An 18780-nucleotide genomic window follows, 5' to 3' on the forward strand; every position below is an offset into this window, starting at 1 on the left:
TGTTTTAACACCCTACTGCTTTGTAGACTCAATCTGAAAAGGAAGAGATGTATCCTGAGTCTGAATGATTTTATATGGAGAAACAAAACATGCCCAAGGCAAATATCCCTTATATACTGTTTAAAATTCAGTGCAAATAGCTTTTGGCCCTAGAATCAGGGCAATTGCTTTCTGATTCTAAATGAAGAAAAGAACATAATATATAGGCAGGGGGGGAAAAAAGGAAAGAATGTGGCCTTTTGGAGTCCAAAAAATTTGTCATGTGACCTTAAATCCACTCTTTAACTTTTCTGAGCTCTACTTCCCCCTCCTCTTTAAAATTGGACAAAGCAGGGATGCCTGGGTGGCTCAGCATTGAGCATCTGCCTTTGGCTCAGGTCATGATCCCGGGGTCCTGGGATCGAGTCCCGCACTGGGCTCCCCACAGGGAGCCTGCCTATGTATCTGCCTCTCTCCCTGTGTCTCTCATGAGTAAATAAATAAAAGAACAAATAATTTCTATAATTTCTAGAAAATTATACAGTACTTACAACACTAAGTTGTAAGTACTACAGATTTCACATATATATCTATATATAATCTCTAACACATTATAGGCACTCAATAAATTAAAGCTAAAATTACTGAATTTAATTAGTGTTACCTTATCTTTGGCAAGCATGTCAAAACATTATTAATATAATTAATGAATGAACGAAAATTTTATGTTAAAAGAAAAAAGCTCTTCGGTAGGAGACTCAATAAAGTAAATACTACAGGATTTCTATTTTAGTTCAAACACAAGTGTGAGGTTGATCCCCTGACCATCGTAACTACCCACAGCAGATACGCTGAAGCTGCTGACCACAAAGCAGCACGGTTTTCTGATTTTTCAAATGCTCAAAGTTGACAGATACTGAACTTTAAAATTATATGTAAGACCTGCAAAATAAGGTTGCCCTAGAGATTGGGAACATCCTGAAGATCTTTTAATAAATGACTGTTATATTGACATAATAGCTATAAAAAAGATTATTTATATACGGATAAGAAAAAATTTTACAGGATATATTAAGTGAAGAGGGGGAAGAGGCACAGACTCAATCCACAGTGGAACTACTCGCATTAGAAAATGTATAAAATATTTTTGTGTGTGTATAAAAAAAATGTAGAACACACACACATTTATATCTGAAAAGTACACATGACATTTAGTGATATGTTCCCTGTGAAGAGGAGAGGCAGCGGGGGAGAGAGAACCAAGAAGATCACTTTTTTTATTTTTGAAATTTTTTTTATTTTTTAAGATTTATCTATTTTAGGGAGAGAATATTAGGGGCAGAAGGAGAAAGAAAGAGCATTCTTAAGCAGACTAGCAGGGAGCCCAATGCCGGGATCAATCTCATGATCCTGAGATCATGAACTGAGCCAAAATCAAGAGTCAGCCCCTTCACCGACTGAGCCACACAGGGGCCCCACTTATTTTATTTTTGAATTGAGAAACAAGAGTACGTATTATCTATAAATTTTTTTAAGTTAACATTGTAACTTGAAATTTCAAATATATAAATAAAATGGCTGCTTCATTCAGCTGGCACCAAGAGAACACAAGGCCCTTGGCACAAAACCCTTCCTAAATCCACCTGGCTACTGCTGGCAGCAAGGGCGTGCCCAGAGCTGAGGCACTGGCTGTGACGGTGGCCGTGGCAGGGGATGCCACAGTGCAAAGAAGCAAGGACACAGAAGCTGAAAGGCACTGCAGTCAGCTCATCCAACTTCCATGCTGCCATGCAGAGTGAGCATGCTAACAGGGAGTACATGGGTATGTAATCTGCACCTATTTTTAAAACCTCTATAGCCTTATATCTATTCCTCTTCACTTATTTAACAGGATCTGTCAAAATTTGAAAGACTGTCAAATTATGTCAAAAGTCTCTTATAATGGCAAATTAATAGCAGGTTTAGAAAAATTGCTATCATAGTAAATTGTTATTTCCTATTTATGTGCTTTAGTGAGGACAACAAGGGCATGTCACGCTTTACAGGCTGTTTAAAGCCTGTAAAGGTTGTTGTTTCCACTTCTCCATTCCTTATCATCACAATCTCATACTACTGTTAAGTCAGAAAAATCAAGGTCAATTCTATGTCCCTGATTTCTTTCCCACTCTACTAAATTATACCGAGAATACACAGCTATTTGGAAAAGAAGAGTGTCTTTGTATGCGTTCCCCCACCACCACCCCAAGAGCAGACCCTGAGACAAGAACTTGGATACAGTTTATTTGAAACAAGAAGGACAGAAAAGCACATAAAGCATGTCTTGTTGGCCAGGCACCTGCCAGTTGGGGGTGGACTCTGGAAGCATTAATGCCCTGGCATGTCTGGACTGCTTGGCTGATCAGCTGACCCAGCCTCCTCGGCGGAAGAGAGCACCCTTGGGCAGAGAAGAAAAGAAAACAGTAGTGCCTGAGGCAGGAACTGCCAAGGGCATGCCAACTGTCTGCAGCAGGTGCAACGAAGGCACAGGTGGATCGTGCACCTATGGGTGAGGCCCGGACACATGAGCTACTGGGAGGACCAAGAGAGGAATGTAGGGAGGATTAAGAAAACTTATAGGGACGCCTGGGTGGCTCAGTGGTTGAGAGTCTGCTTCAGCTCAGAGTGTGATCCTGGGGTCCTGGGATCAAGTTCCGCATCCGGCTCCCCACAGGGTGCCTGTTTCCCCTCTGCCTATATCTCTGCCTCTCTCTGTGTGTCTCTCATGTATGTATAAATAAAGTATTTTTTAAAAAGAGAGAAAACTTATAAGATGTTGGGGAAAAAATCACTTGCTGAGAAAGAACAGAATGAATGAAAGAACAAGGAAAGCAAAAGAATGACTACAAATGAATATTAATAGCAAGCGAGGCTATTCATTGAGAACATTACTCTCATAGGAGTTAACTGGCCTTAACATCTGAAAGAAGGAAATCTAGCTGGAGAAAAGCAAGAGGTCTCTAGAGAGAGAAAATATTGTAAAGCTGACACTCCTCTATTATTTCCTGCTAAGATAATTATTCCCTATATGTTTCCACTTACACCTAGCACAAATTTGAAAGCATGTCTACCGTTTTCTAGGGTCACTGGAAAGAAGGCACGCCTTTGTAGAATAATCATGCCCTATGTCCAAATCCAACCTAGCTGGTACCCTGAGTATTATAGTTGTCACCAATAGGTGCACACTGAGAAGAAAAATCAGAGGGAGAGGTAGAAAAATCAATCTTCATTAATTAGAGCTTTCAAATCATCCTCTGTTAAAGTGCCTGATCTAAAATTATTTTTTTAAGTGTTAATAAATTTCAAGTGGAAACCTTGTTTAAACACGTGTATTTATGTATTTGCGATTCTCCTCAATGTCAAGTTTTATTTAAAATAAATTGTCAAAGCTTGAGATGAATTAATTCATTATTCAAAACTTCCAGTGAGGTATTGTGTATAATTTATGAGACTACATTTTGGTGTAGTTTCTGGGAAGGGTTTCAGAATCTTTCTGTTTATGCATGTGCAGACAAAACCATTTGTTCTAAGCAAATATGACAAATTAACTTTTATGATGTTAACCTACTGGCTTTAGGGCAGCCCAGGTGGCTCAGCAGTTTAGCGCTGCCTTCAGCCCAGGGTGTGATCCTGGAGACCCGGGATCGAGTCCCACGTAAGGCTCCCTGCATGGAGCCTGCTTCTCCCTCTGCCTGTGTCTGTGTCTCTTTCTGTGTCTCTCGTGAATAAATAAATATTAAAAAAAAAAACAAAAAACTTACTGGCTTTAAAGTTATTCCATGGAAATTCTCCCGAGTAAAACCTCTTTTGAGCTAATTCAACAAATACTAGAAACTAAATCTCAAAGTACCTCCTGGTTCAGCTAAGGCAAGATTTCACTTATAAAAAGATTTAAACAGATAAATGATTCAATTTATTAAGTTCTAAGGGACAGAAAGGTGTTTAAATATAGAGCCATACTCACCATGGGCAATGATGATCCATCTTCAAAATACATCTAAAAGAATAATAAACACACACACAAAAAAAATTTAACACCTCATAAAATTTTAATCTCATTAAGTATAAAAAGGAAATATAAAAGTTATTTAGAAAGTTGTGGCAAGTAAAATATTGCAAACCTACTTATCTAAAAATTCAATAAATAAAAGTCCTCATCTTAAATACATTATAACCAATCCTAGTTATGATATATAATTATAGAACTCTCAAAATATACAAACTTTAAAATACAAATCAAAAACCCATTTCCTAAAAACAATCCAATATGTTAAATACAATTACCTTATGCTAAAAAAAGTGCAAAATTGTCAACAGATTTACAGAAAGTCTGGATAAAAATTTACCCTTTAGTATCAATCTTTAAGCTAAGTAACACTGTCCTTGTGGTATATTCAGTATCTAACAATATCTGATTGTTGTGAAGTCAAATGAGCTAACTTTATAAAGGTGATAAAAGAGTCACAGAAGTCTTTACTAAATAGAACTAGCCAAGTCTGAGTTACCAAAACTCATGTACTTCATTCACATCAGCGTGAATCTGGGGGAAAAGGGACAATTAGGTGATTATTGTCCTAAGCCACACTCATATTAATACAAGGGGCTGTCCGGTTCTATGTCCTAAATAAAGGTCTCAGAAGCACAACTAAGAAGAAAAGGAAATAATCTGGAAAACAGTGAGGAAAGAAACATTATTAATTAAAAAGGCCACCAGCATGTACACATTTTAGAAGTAAAAGGTTTTCTTACTTATCACAGACGGAACAATGATGGCAGCGGTCTGGTTTTATGAGTTGGCATCTGTCACAATATCGGATTGCTAGGGACAAAAAGCTCCACTTAGTGTTAGATTAAACACTGAATTGAATATACAATTAAATGGCTTTTTCATCTATCCAAATTTAACTTCTAAAAAAGCAAAGTGAATTTGAATTTGGTAAAAATGAGATATTCTGCTGTGTAAATACAAAAATAGAATGGCTTGCCTACAGCCTTTCTTTCTTTTTTTTCTTTCCTTCCTTCCTTTCTTTCTTTATAATCTCTACACCCAACATGGGGCTCAAACTCATGACCCTGAGATTAAGAGTCACTCTGCTCAACAGCCTGAGCCAGCCAAGTGCCTCCAGCCTTAGTTCTCTAGAGAGGTTTTTCAAGAATAGAGAATCTTTGGGAGGAATTTTTCTAACGCATTCCTAATTGTCAGTAATGGTGGAAGGCTCACAAAGAATGCAAATATGTCCATTTCTATCAAAGAAAACAAAATGTCTGCCTCAAGTAAATCAACTTCTTTCCAGTACCTTAACAGGATAAGTACCTGATGATACAACCACATTTTAGAAGTTTTATGTGAAACACATTTTAGAAACACTATTAAATTCTATTAGTTGCTTAAATTGGGAAAGAGCTCACATGTTCTCTGTTGGGTGAGATACAAGGTTAGAAGTGAGTATTGGAAGAAGCATTTCCAATACACAATCTTAATTCTTGTAATGGTAATCCTGATCCTTTCTTCTCTAATACAGATAGCAAAGACAATTATGGATGACTAAATTGAAGATGCTATTTCAGTACACAGACATCTTACAAGATACAAGCAGTCTCCAAAATTATAGGAGAACAGTTATGAGGTGGGCCATGGGGTCAATAAAAATCAAAATAGTGAATTTAAAATTTGGAAAAAGTACTTGAAACAAATAATTACCACTGTTACATTAGCTAATATTACGATCTCTGAAAAAGGTAACAGTTGCTATAAACTAAGATTAGGATGAGTTTTTTCAGACAAGACCTATATGGAATTATTTTCAGGATTAAAATAAGTTTTCAATCATCTCCCTTTACAGCTCTCTTTTTCCCTGAACTACAGAGATTAACGGCATGACTGGCTCATTGCTGAATGAAGAGGTATCATAGCTACATTCCAGGGAAAGCTACATAGTATCACTGACTCATGCAGAGCATTACAGCATATTGTAAGCAGTATCATCCAGAAGAAATATAATGTGAGCCACATGGTACTTTTAGATTCTCTAGGAGTTATGTCAAAAGAAAGAAAAAGAAACAGGGAAATTAATTTTAAGATAATATAATATTTGACCTACTATGTCAAAAATGTTATTTCAACATAAAATTAATATACAAATATCAATCAAATATTTTACATTTTTTCATACTAAGTCTTTGAAAACTATTATATATATATTTTTACATTTATAGTTGCACTTTAAGCGGTGAGTTTGGTGAGCAATGCTAGATTTTCTCCAGATGGTGATTATTTCAACTTTAAAGTACACCGGGAAACAAAACAAAACAAAACAAAACAAAAGCCAAAACAAAACAAAACAAAAACCTCTCAAATAAAAGTGGGTAATAATTCTCAGGAAATCAAAACAATGTAGAAATAGTTTTTTTTTTATAGTCTTTCATAAACAGAAATTTACTCTCATTAAAAAAAAAAGAAAACAATCCCATTTACAACTGCATCAAAAATAATAAGATACCTAGGAATAAACCTAACCAAAGAGGTGAAAGACCTGTATTCTGAAAACTTTATATAAAACAATGCTGCAAAATATTGAAGATGACATGAAGAAATAAATAGATGCTCCATGCTCATGGATTAGAAGAATCCATGACACAGTTAAAATGTCCCTACTACCCAAAGCAATCTACACATTTGATGCAATCTCTATCAAAAAACCAACACAATTTTTCACAGAACTAGAACAAATAATCCTAAAATTTATATGGAACAACAAAATATGTGAATAGCCAAAACATTCAAATAAACCCACAATTGTAACATCAATTAATCTATGACAAAGGAGGCAAGAATATTCAACGAAGAAAAGATAGTCTCTTCAACAAATAGTATTGGGAAAACTGGACAGCAGCAGGCAAAAGAAAGAAACTGGACCACTTTCTCACACCATACACAAAAATAAACTCAAAATGGATTAAAGACCAAAATTATGAAGAAATTTACAGGAAGACAGGAAACCATAAAAATCCTTTTGTTTTTTTTTTTTAAAGATTTTATTTATTTCTTCATGAGAGACCCAGAGAGAGAGAGAGAGAGAGAGAGAGAGAGACAGAAACACAGGCAGAGGGAGAAGCAGGCTCCACGCAAGGAGCCCCATGTGGGACTCGATCCCAGGACTCCAGGATCATGCCCTGGGCTGAAGGCAGGCGTTAAACCACTGAGCCACCCAAGTGTCTCACCATAAAAATCCTAGATGAAAGCACGGGCAGTAATTTCTCTGACATTGGCCATAGCAACTTTTTCTAGATACATCCCCTAAGGGCAAGTGAAAACAAAAGCAAAAATAAACTATTGGGATCACATCAAAATAAAAAGTTTCTGCCCAGTGAAGGAAACAAATCAACAAAACTAAAGGGCAAACTACAAAATGGGAGGGCAAAAGGGCAAATGACGTATCTGATAAAGGGTTAGTATCCAAAATATATAAGGAATTTACACAAATCAACACAAATAATCCAATTAAAAATATGAAGAAGATATAAACAGCTACTTCTCCAAAGAAGACCTCTAGATGGCCAACAGAAACATGAAAAAATGCTCATTATCTCTTATCATCAGGGAAATGCAAATCAAACCTCAATGAGGTATCTCTTCACACCTCTCAGAATGACTAATATCTACAACACAAGAAACAACAGGTATTGGTGAGGATGTGGAGAAAGAGTAACTCTCATGCACTATTGGGAATACAAATTGGTGCAGCCACTCTGGAAAATACTATGGCGGTTCCTTAAAAAGTTAAAAATAGAACTACCCTACCATCCAGCAATTTCACTACTGGGTATATAGCCAAGTAATACACAGACACTCATTCAAAGGGATACATGCACCCTTATGTTTATGGCAGCATTATTTATAATAGCCAAGAAATGGAAATGACCCAAGTGTCCATCAATTGATGAATGGATAAAAAAGTCATGCTATGTATATATACAATGGAATATTACTCAGCCATAAAAAAGAATGAAATCATGCAATTTGCAATGACATGGATGGAGCTAAAGTGTATAATGCTAAGTGAAATAAGTCAGAGAAAGACAAATACTATATAATTTCACTCATGTGGAATTTAAGAAACAAAAAAAAAATGAATAAAGGCAAAGAGAAAGAGAGAAACAAACCAAGAAACAGACTCTTAACTATGGAAAACAAACTGATGGTTACCAGAGGAAAGGAAGTGGAGATATGGGTAAATAGGTGATTGGGACCAAGAAAGGCACTTGTCACGATGAGCACTGGGTGATTAAAATAAAAACTAAAAAAAAATAAATAAAAAATAAAAAAAATTCCATGTGCCAATATCAACTAAACTTATACCGCTGTAATTTAAAATTAACCACCTGATTATCACTTAAAAGCTCCTACCAAAGAGAATTTTAACGGTCTTGTTTTCATTTTTTCAGAGTTTATCCATATCTCTTATGTAATTTAAAACCCTTTTGGGTAATGTTGAAAAGAAAATATTATTAATTTCTGTGTGCAAAACGATAAGCTCCATCACCTCTAGCTGTTATCTTCTTAGTCAAAATCTACAAAAAAAAAATTTCGTAGAAAGAGATCAAGGGCAAGAAAGAGCTAAAAAAGCAAAGAGTCCTCATTAATAAGAATAAAAATAAAAAACAATCTAATAAAGTTTGATGATCCCTGTAAGAAAGCAGAAGATGGTTGGATCAGGAAAAAGCACAGGACTAGCAGGTGAGATAATCTCCTGCTTCACTACGCCCAACACTAAAGTGTGAATGTGGTTGGATTTTTCCCCTTGTTAGGGCAGTCAGTTTCATCTAGGCAACCAGCATTGTTCTCTTTGGGGTTTGGAGGAAGTACTGTGGATTTAAAATGGATAGTAAATCTTCAATTACATTACCATCCACTTTCTTCAATTCTGTCTATAAAATATAAAGTGCATGAACATCAACTGAACTTTTCAGTTGCTTTAGTAATCCACAAAATTTCTCAGGATGAAGAAGCAAGTTTTCCAGAGAACCCGGGGGGTCTTGGCTGGGGGTGAAGTAAGAAGCACCCCTCTCATGTTCTCGCCTTGGTGGGACTGTGGCTGCTCCCCTGAATATCCATTCTGCACCGTGTTCACCTCTACATTCTATATATTCCAGAGGGGGATCAATCAGACCAACATCATCTATTATACTTTGTGTGTAATTTAATTTCGTTGATGACTTTAGTCGGCTAATATTGATTTTGCAGTCATCCAGAATTTTTGCACTGAAAATATAAACAAAGGTTATATTAGGAGATCCAGACTGTATTGCACACTTTCACAACTCTTAAGAACCATAAGTTCATCTCAGGAGGTAGGTATCTAACACCTGAGAGGAACAGAGATTAACAGCCTTAACATTATACAAACTACACAAGGAGATGACTTATAAATCCAAAGTGTAGTTATTATTAATAGAAATTAATACTTTATTATGGTATGACTTACGCTTCTTCCCTTTCTCTTAATCCAGTGTATCAAGCTGTACAGTTAAAAAGCCCTGTCCTAGGAACATGGAGACTAGTTTTTCATACCTGATACCATCACTGTCATTAACTAGTTTTGGAAATTTGTGCAGTAATTTATTTTTAAGGAGATTAAATTTCCTCAATATTTGCTTAGGCTTATCTAGGGTCAATATACATAGAAGTATACAAGCACATCTGTCTTTGTACCACAGAACCAGTGGCATTAATATTAAATCAAGAAATTGCCACTTGCCCATTGAGAAATAGGAAAAACAAACAGGAAAAAATTGCAAGACCTTGACTTAGATTCAATTATGATTCTCAAGTGCGTTAGAAACAAATATAAATAATATAAAAATATTAATGAGATATGTTACAGTCTTTTTGCCATACTAAATCTTTGAAACCAGGTGCGTATTTTACACTTAGAGCACAACTGAATTTGGAGTGGCCATATTTTAAATGCTCAACAGGACATAGGGCTAGTGCTACCAAAGTGGGTGGCACAGGCCTAAAGTTACAAAATTTCTAGGTGAGTCTTGGTGTGTGTACATTTTAAAGACAATTCTTTAATTAGATAGCTGTTAAATACCTAAAAGGTCTTGACCCAGGAAAAAAAATTTATTAACTGAATTGCAAAAGGAAAGGAAAGGAAAAAAGGAAAAGGAAAGGGAAAGGAAAGGGAGAGAGAAAAAAAAAGTGAAAATTACCATACGTTTTAAAGATAAAGAAATTATAACAATACCTTAAGTTTTATACTACTTTATACAATTACTGCTTTAAATTTGTGTAAAATTGCCAATGTTATGTTCATTATAGATATTGCTCCCTTTTAAATACGAAGATCTATAATTAAACTTTTAAACTTTAAATATAACTACAAATCAAGATTTCAGCAGTTCTAACATCTCCACTGAGTCCCAGCTAAGTGACTAGAAAAGCCACAAGACAAGTAAAGTCAGTGTGGATGCAGTTGAGATCTCTGGGCCACGTTGTTATTCACAGGTCTGTTTTGTGGAATTGTATAGGAAAGATTCAATAAACCACCCAAGACATAACACAATGCATTTCAATGAGTGTTTGACAGTTTCAAGTATATAAATATGCTGACAGTCACCACAACAATCGTGCCAAAGCACTCATTATCATGTACCTCCAGACATGGTCCGGGTATAGATGGGAAGATCTTTGGCTGCTCGCCTAAGAACTTCCTGATGGGCTTCTCCTCTTGGCTCTCTCTCCAACAATTCTTTTTCTGCATAAGAGAGATGGAACTGTGGAAAAAAACTGAATTTCAGCAGAGTTCTCAAGAAATAGCACACTGGTCTACTACACCCACAAAAAGGTATATATAAAATATCAATAATATGTATCATATAGATTCAGAGTGGTAATAGAGTTTGAATCTGGGCAAGTCTGTTAATCTGGTAGAGCATTAGTTGATGCATCTAGAAAAAGAGAATAATTACTAATATCTGCTTCCTTTGATGATCGTGAAACTCAAGAGGAACAGAGTATGTAAAGTTGTTTTATAAACTGTAGAGTTCAGGGCACCTGAGTGGCTCAGTCAGTTAAGCATCTGCCTTCAGCTCAGGTCATGATCCTGGGGTCCTGGGATAGAGCCCCAAATCAGGCCCCCTTGCTCAGCAGGGATACTATTTCTCCCTCTGCCTCTGCCTCTCCCCTGGCTTGTACTCTCTCTCACTCACTCTATCAAAGAAAAAAAAAAAAAAACCAACTGCAGACTTCTACCCCAATATTAGTTATATTAATAAATGAAATGGTAAAATAAATTTGGCTTGATGGACACATTTTTCAACTGAATATTATTAGGATTAATAATATTCAGAAATGAATCCATCAAGTATGTTTTCTCATCTAAGTGAGTTTTAATTTAGGGATAATCATATGAATTCTCTAGCACTCAAAAGAATTAATCATGTATTTTACTTCTTAACCTGTCAATTTGGCCTACTCAATTAAAAATACATATTTGACAAAAATCAAATTGGTTTGAGCTGCACATATACACACAAAAATGTCACAAAAAAACAGTTTTAAAAGTCTGTATAAAAAAGTATAAATCTGTTCCAGGAGATATGTACAAGGATATTCACAGCATCAAAGTTAAAAATGTAAAAAATTAAACACAACCCAAATGTCCATCAAAAGGATAATGGATAAATTGGAGTATGACATATCCACATAATTGAACCCTATATTACACTGCACAATTAATGAACTACATTACATATATATATGCATATATATAGTAAATTGTGCATTGTATATGCTTTTTTGTATGTATATTCCATAATTGTTTAAGTTTTAAGAAAGTGATCTAATTATGTCAATGAAGGAAAGAAATACAATTTATTGAAAATGCAGTCATCATATTTGAGCCTACATCTTTCTCTTTGGAGAAATATAAATTAAAAATCTTTGTTTAGAGGTTGACAATTCTATTGAGGTTATTTTAAAAAGAAAAACAAATTTCCAGCTTTCAAATGTAGATCATTTCTAAGCTACCATGCTATTACCATATGCAGAACACTTAGTTACATATACTGTAAAATTTCAGACTTATTAAGGTAAAGAAAATAAGATATTTTGCGTAAGTAGAAATTTACATCATACAAATTATTCTAAATTAGTATAACAAATTTACTGGCATTAAACTAGTAGATAAAAAAAATAAACTAGTAGATAGGTTATAGTTAGGTCTTTAAGAGTTTCTAAGATAATTGAAAAAAGAATTCACATTAAACATTCCTTCTGTTATAAATCCACAGCATTTCTTTTCCTATTAATTTCATATTGTTCCAAAATTACACTTCAACCAGTCCTTTCTCAAATGAATACAAATAACAAATAAATAAAGGTCACATATATGAATGCATAGTGCATTCTTCCTGTCAGCTGCTTTTCACTTGCTTGCTACCCTAAATCTCAGTTTAAAAAAAAAATATATATTTATACAAGTATTCTGATTGGTTGAATATATATGTGAAGATGGTGAGTGACTGTGAGTAGTGCTGAATTTCCAGCCTAGAAAAGAAAGATCTTGCAGCCTGATCCCAGAAGCTGTGGCAAAGGAACAGCAGACTAAATATCTTGGAATCGAAGGAAAATTTGGGAACCACATTTCAAATAGGTAAACAACTATCTCCCAATTGGATAACAGATTCCTACAAGTTATTCCATTGTTTTTGAAGATACTCTTAAAAAAAAGAACTTGATAGGAGGTGGGTGCACTGAGAATGTTGTCACTCTTTAGATCTTATTATCTAAATTAAAGAGCTGGCAAAGAAAAATTCACATTTTTTAGTGATCCATCATATGCAATTGTATTGGTTTATCAGGGGATTTGTCAGATATTCTGGCTTATTTAACAATTCTAGGTTAGGGGAATCCCTGGGTGGCTCAGTGGTTTGGCGCCTGTCTTCGGCCCAAGGCGTGATCCCCCGGGATTGAGTCCCACATTGGACTCCCTGCATGGAGCCTGCTTCACCCTCTGCCTGTGTCTCTGCCTCTCTCTCTCTGTGTCTCTCATGAATGAAAAAATAAAATCTTTAAAAAAAAAAATTCTAGGTTAGGCATCATGCACCTTACTGCTTTAACATTTAAAATGTGCATTCATTGTTTTGAAAGAAAAAAAAAAACAGTGACTAAATGGTAAATGGTCCTTATAGAACTGCATATCTTGTTTGGAAATATTTAATTGGTATAAAGGGTATAATATCAAATGATGTCATAATGCTGTAAAAGTCAAGAAAAAGACATGGTCATTGTAAAAGTGTCTATGATACATTTGTGAAAGTGTCTTCGCACATGCTGATTCCTCTCCCTAGAAGGTTAGTCCTCACTCTATAGATGGCTCCTTCTCATTTTGCAGATTTCAGCTTAAATGCCATCTTCTCAAAGAACTTCCATGATTCCCTTACTAGGGTAGGTACCCTGAAAATTCTGTCCCTTCCTCCTGTCACACCCTCCCTTAGGTCCATATATTCCTTCTTTGCATTATGCACCACAATTTTAAATCATTTTGTTTGTTCATTAGTCCTTGTCTAACTTTCCCACAAATACGTAACCCTACAAGGGCAGGAATCAAGTCCTAGCACAGAGTCCACACTCTCTTACAATTATGAAATGGATAAAGTGTCAGTAGTCCTATGTCAGATCAATGAGTATCAAGGAAAAATTTATTTTGTATCTCAGTCCCCAACATTCCATTCTCAGATTCCCACCATTTAGGCAGATATATTTCCCCTCCTTATTTCTAAAATTAGTTTAAACTATAGTATTGAAAATCAGTTTAATAAAGACTTAATATAGTCAAAAGAATTAAAACCAACATGTTACCACATTTTCTTATGGAGTTTGGGATCCTTTTTACCTTAAAGGAAAGTTCTAGTGAGTGAACTGAAAGACTGCTGAGATGTTTAATGCTTTTATTAATAAATAAACAATATACTTCATCATGTCCAGAAAACCAAATACAGGTTGGTAGAATTATTACTCATATAATAAGGATGTTCAAATATCTAATATTAACGTGGAATACACCACATAGAGTCCTGTCCCCCAGAACACTTTAATGTGCCAAGGCTTGTCATGGATTTGAAGAAATAACATTTGTAGATATCTGAAAGAATGGAAGACCTCCTAGGGTGGAAAAGATAATATCTTTGACCTACCACCAACTTGTAAGTTATGGCAGTCCTCTGGCCAGTTAATGGATGTTGTTTTGTCTTGTTTAAATAGCTTTATCAACTTTAAAATTAAAACACTTTAGATTTATAGAAAATTTGAGAAAATATTACATGCTTCCCATATATCTTCTCGCCAAACTGCCCACATTATTAACATCATCTATTAGTACATTATGGTACATTTACTACAATTAATAAAATCAATACTGATGCATTATTACTAACTAAAGTCTATAGCTTATTCAGATTTCCTTTGTTTTCACTGAATATCTTTTTCTGCTCTAGGATTCCATCCAGTACACCACAGTACCTTGTCCTATCTTAAGTTTAAGTACTTTGTCCTATCTTAAGTTCCTCTTGGCTGTGACAATTTCTTAGATTTTCCTTGTTTTTGTTGACCTTGACAGTTTTTCTGGATGCTGCTTTATTAAAATCTGTCTGATTTTTTTTTATGATTAGGTTTGAGATTAGTTGTTAGAGGGATGAAGACTGCAGAGGTAAAAGTGTCCTTCTCATCACATAATATCAAGGAGATATACTACCAACATCGCCTATCCGTGCTTGCATTAAACTAAATCACCTGGTTGAGGGAGCATTTGTCAGGTTTCTCTACACTAAAGTTCCTCATTATTTTCCCTTTTCCATCCTCTGTACTCTTTGAAAGAAATTTACCACCTGCAGCCTATATTTAAAGAGTGGGGATTTATTCTTGCCTCTTCTAAGAGCAAAATATCTACATAAATTACTTGAAATTCTCCAATAAAAAAGATTTTTCTCCCCATTTATTCATTTCTTTATATTAGTAGATTGATAGATATTTATTGTATACTTTTGGCTATAATCCAATACTATTTTACCTATTTTGTTGCTCAGATTGTTCTAGTTTCAGTCATTGGGAATTTTCAACTGGCTTCTGCGTCCCTTTGAAATACCACCATCAACCTACAAATGCCCCCAACGTAGGATGGCCTCACAATTTTTTTTTTTGACTTTACAATGGTGTGAAAGTGATATCCATTCAACAGAAGCCATACTTCAGCTTTTGAATTTGTATCTTCTCCTAGGCTAGTGATATTCAATATGATCTTCTCTGATGATGTAGGGCTGTGGCAGCAATCCACAGCTCCTGCCAGTCAGGTGATCACAAGAGTAAACAACTCATACACTTAAAACCGTTTTGTCCCCATACAACCATTATTCTTTACTTTCAGTACACTACTGAATAAATTCAACAATTTATTATAAAATAGGTTTTGTGTTAATGATTTTGCCTAGATGTAGGCTAATATAGGTGTTCTGAGTATGTTTGAGGTTGGCTGGGCTAAGCTATCACACTTAATGGGTTAGATGTATTAAATGCATTTTTAACTTACTATATTTTCAATTTACAATGGGTTTACCAGGACATAACCCCATAAGTCGAGAAAGTGCTCTATTTTACTTTATCTTATTTACTTTTAAGCCCTACCTTACTTTTTATCACCATAAGATGATGGCTATTATCTTATAGATGGCTCTTATTTTGATTTTTACTTTTTATTGAGGTATAACATACAATATTGTATTAGTTTCAGGTGTATGACATATTGATTAAACAATTCCATACATCACTCTGTGCTTACCACGTTAAGTATTGTCACCATACAACGTTATTACAATACTATTGACTATATTCCCTGTGCCATATTTTTCATCTTTGTGGCTTATTTATTTTATAACTGGAAGTTTCTACCTCTTACTCCCTTTTCCCTATTTCACCCATTTCTCCCCCACCCACACTCTGGCTCATCCTGAGTATTTCCTGCCCTAGTTCTAGAATCAGTCATTTCTCCAAGGATTCCTCCTTCCTTTTACTAGAGAATGGAATTAGAAACCAAGATTGGAAGTCAAATAGAGTTTTCAGGTTAAAGAAGAGTATAATTTTACAAGGATATACAAATTAAGAAAAAACCTGAAATCTAATAACAAATAGGACACTCACAGAATAACAAATAGGACACTCACAGAATTGTATGCTTTACTAAATAAAATCTTTATAAATAAATAAATAGGCAACCAATGGCTTTTCTTTCTCTCTTTTTTAAAGATTTTATTTATTTATTCATGAGAGACACACAGAGAGAGGCAGAGATATGGGCAGAAGGAAAAGCAGGCTCCCTGCAGGAAGCCTGATGCGGGACTCAATCCTGGGACTCTGGGATCATGACCTGAGCTAAAGGCAGATGCTCAACCACTGAACTATCCAGGTACTCCACAACGAATGGCTTTCTTAATGACATGTAATGCCAAAGGTCTGATTAAACTGTTGGCACTCTAACTTGCTACCATTCTCTTTTCAAATGATTTTGCAAGTGATTTAAATTTCCCTGGTCTGGTCATTCAACTTTTGAGAATATTAAGGAAATAATCCAAAATATAAAGTGTGCACAAAACATGTACACACATATTAACAAAATCATTTATAATACAAACAATTGGGATCAGCCTAAAATTCCAACTTAGGTTTTTACATATTTCAGTGAGAATATTATGCCATTATTAAAAATGACAATAAACCAATGATGGACTATTATGTGGGGAAAAACTAAAAGATGTGCATGTTGGATACAACCAGGAAAAATAACTCAAAAGAAATTCAGCATGTAAACTGTCTATATTAGCCTGGGGTGATTTTTTTTTTTCCTCTTTTTGTCTAGTCACCATTCTCAAAATATAATTTAGTATGGTTATCTTACTTTTATGGGAGAAAATCTTTTTTTAAAAATTAATTAATTTATTTATTTATGATAGTCACAGAGAGAGAGAGAGAAAGAGAGAGAGAGAGGCAGAGACACAGGCAGAGGGAGAAGCAGGCTCCATGCACCGGGAGCCCGATGTGGGATTTGATCCCGGGTCTCCAGGATCGCTCCCTGGGCTAAAGGCAGGCGCTAAACCCCAGGGATCCCTTATGGGAGAAAATCTTATAAATTAAAAAACTATTAGCAATTTAACAATCCTGTTATATAAAAGGTATATTTAGTTCCAGATTACTTATAATTCTCTCAATAGCAACAAGAAAATATTAACATTATTTTCTTATACTATATCTTCTCTGCTATTTTAGTCCCATTTTCAAAGATTTTTAGCAGTTGAGAGCACTCTATTGTCAATTTAAGTCAAGGACTCCACAGTTTATAAGTGGGAGGGTCTCTGGCTTCTGGTCAATTAAAAGATTAGGGTGGTATCTTGCATTTTACTAACTCAGGATTCTTAGCCAGAGAGTTGGAGCTCTTTCTTTCATAATAATGGCCTCCAAATTCTCCTGATAATGGACCCATCACTAAAAAATACTCTGGGGCCAATATGCATATTTATTTATATATGTAGTATTAGCTAATATACATATGAAATTTTCATATTACATATGAAACATTATATATGAAACATTATATTTATATATTTTATACTTATATATGTTTATATATATTACATATATATTTCTGTAAATTTCTATACCTTATACATGTAACTTAAGTTAAAAAAAAAGAAACACTAAAAAATAATATATAAATGGAAATGCTGTTTTTTTTTTTTTTTCTCTCCATGCTCCAACTGATGTCCTGGATGCACCTGCCCATTAAAGCATTGGAGAGAGAGTAGTGACCACTCTCTGTATTAAGCCATGGATACTGGCAAGAACGTAGGCTTGATGGTCAAAACAACTTCATTTTGAATGTTAGCTGTACCACACTCTAGCTCTAGATGCTCTGGGATAATTAGCTAACATTCAGAGCCTAGGCTCCATTTGTAAAATGGTAATAAATAGTATCTAGCTCAGGGTGCCTGAGTGGCTCAGTTGGTTAAAGCATTTGCCTTCAGCTCAAGTCCTGATTCTTAAGTTCCAGGATCGAGCCCCAAGTCAGGCTCCCTACTCTGTGGGGAGCCTGCTTCTGCCTCTCCCTCTGCTGCTTCTCCTCCCACTCATGCTCTCTCTCTCACTCACTCACTCTTAAATAAATAAATAAAATCCTTTTTAAAAATAGTATCTGTCTCACACAGTTGTAGGAATCAAATAAAGTATATGGATTTTGTTTTTGTTTTTGTTTTTTTGTAGAAAAATCATAAACAAAGCCTGGTACAGCTGTAAATCACTCTCCTCAGTCTCAACTGCTCCCTCAATACTGTGTCATTTCTTCCATTTCTTCCACTTTCCCACTCTCTCTAACCACTATTTCAAACCTCTCCTCTCCCCAACCTCAGTCAACTTCCCTCTCTCCCATTCTTAGCCAGTGATCTCACACATAATTTTAGGGGGGAAATCAGAAGTTACTTCAACTTCTGCCAAAGTCATAAACACAAACCTGCATGTGTACATGTAACTTCTACTCTACATCCAATCATTTAGCAAATACTTATTGAGCACCTTTTACGGGTCAGATACTGCTCTAGGTACTGGTTATGGGTCAGTGAACAAAACAGATAAAGTTCATGCCATTGCAGAGCTTACATTCTAGGAATGACATTAAAAAGTGACTATTAATGAGTCATAGAATGATATGCCATGGAGAA

The 18780-nt window shown here is 35.1% G+C and overlaps 1 protein-coding gene across 2 annotated transcripts in view; it reads right to left on the reverse strand.

The window, feature by feature from the left end:
* ZDHHC2 (zinc finger DHHC-type palmitoyltransferase 2) overlaps window positions 1-18780 on the reverse strand; it is a 64867-nt gene that overhangs the window by 21934 nt on the left and 24153 nt on the right. For both annotated transcript variants that reach the window (XM_041753000.1, XM_041753001.1), the window contains 3 exons: window positions 10674-10794; window positions 4765-4834; window positions 3980-4012 (listed from right to left, as the gene is read on the reverse strand). In XM_041753000.1, coding sequence (XP_041608934.1) covers window positions 3980-4012; window positions 4765-4834; window positions 10674-10794 — 224 coding nt within the window. The remainder of the gene's footprint in view (window positions 1-3979; window positions 4013-4764; window positions 4835-10673; window positions 10795-18780) is intronic.

Source organism: Vulpes lagopus, chromosome 4 (genome assembly GCF_018345385.1).
Source record: "Vulpes lagopus strain Blue_001 chromosome 4, ASM1834538v1, whole genome shotgun sequence".
NCBI classification, from domain to species: domain Eukaryota; kingdom Metazoa; phylum Chordata; class Mammalia; order Carnivora; family Canidae; genus Vulpes; species Vulpes lagopus.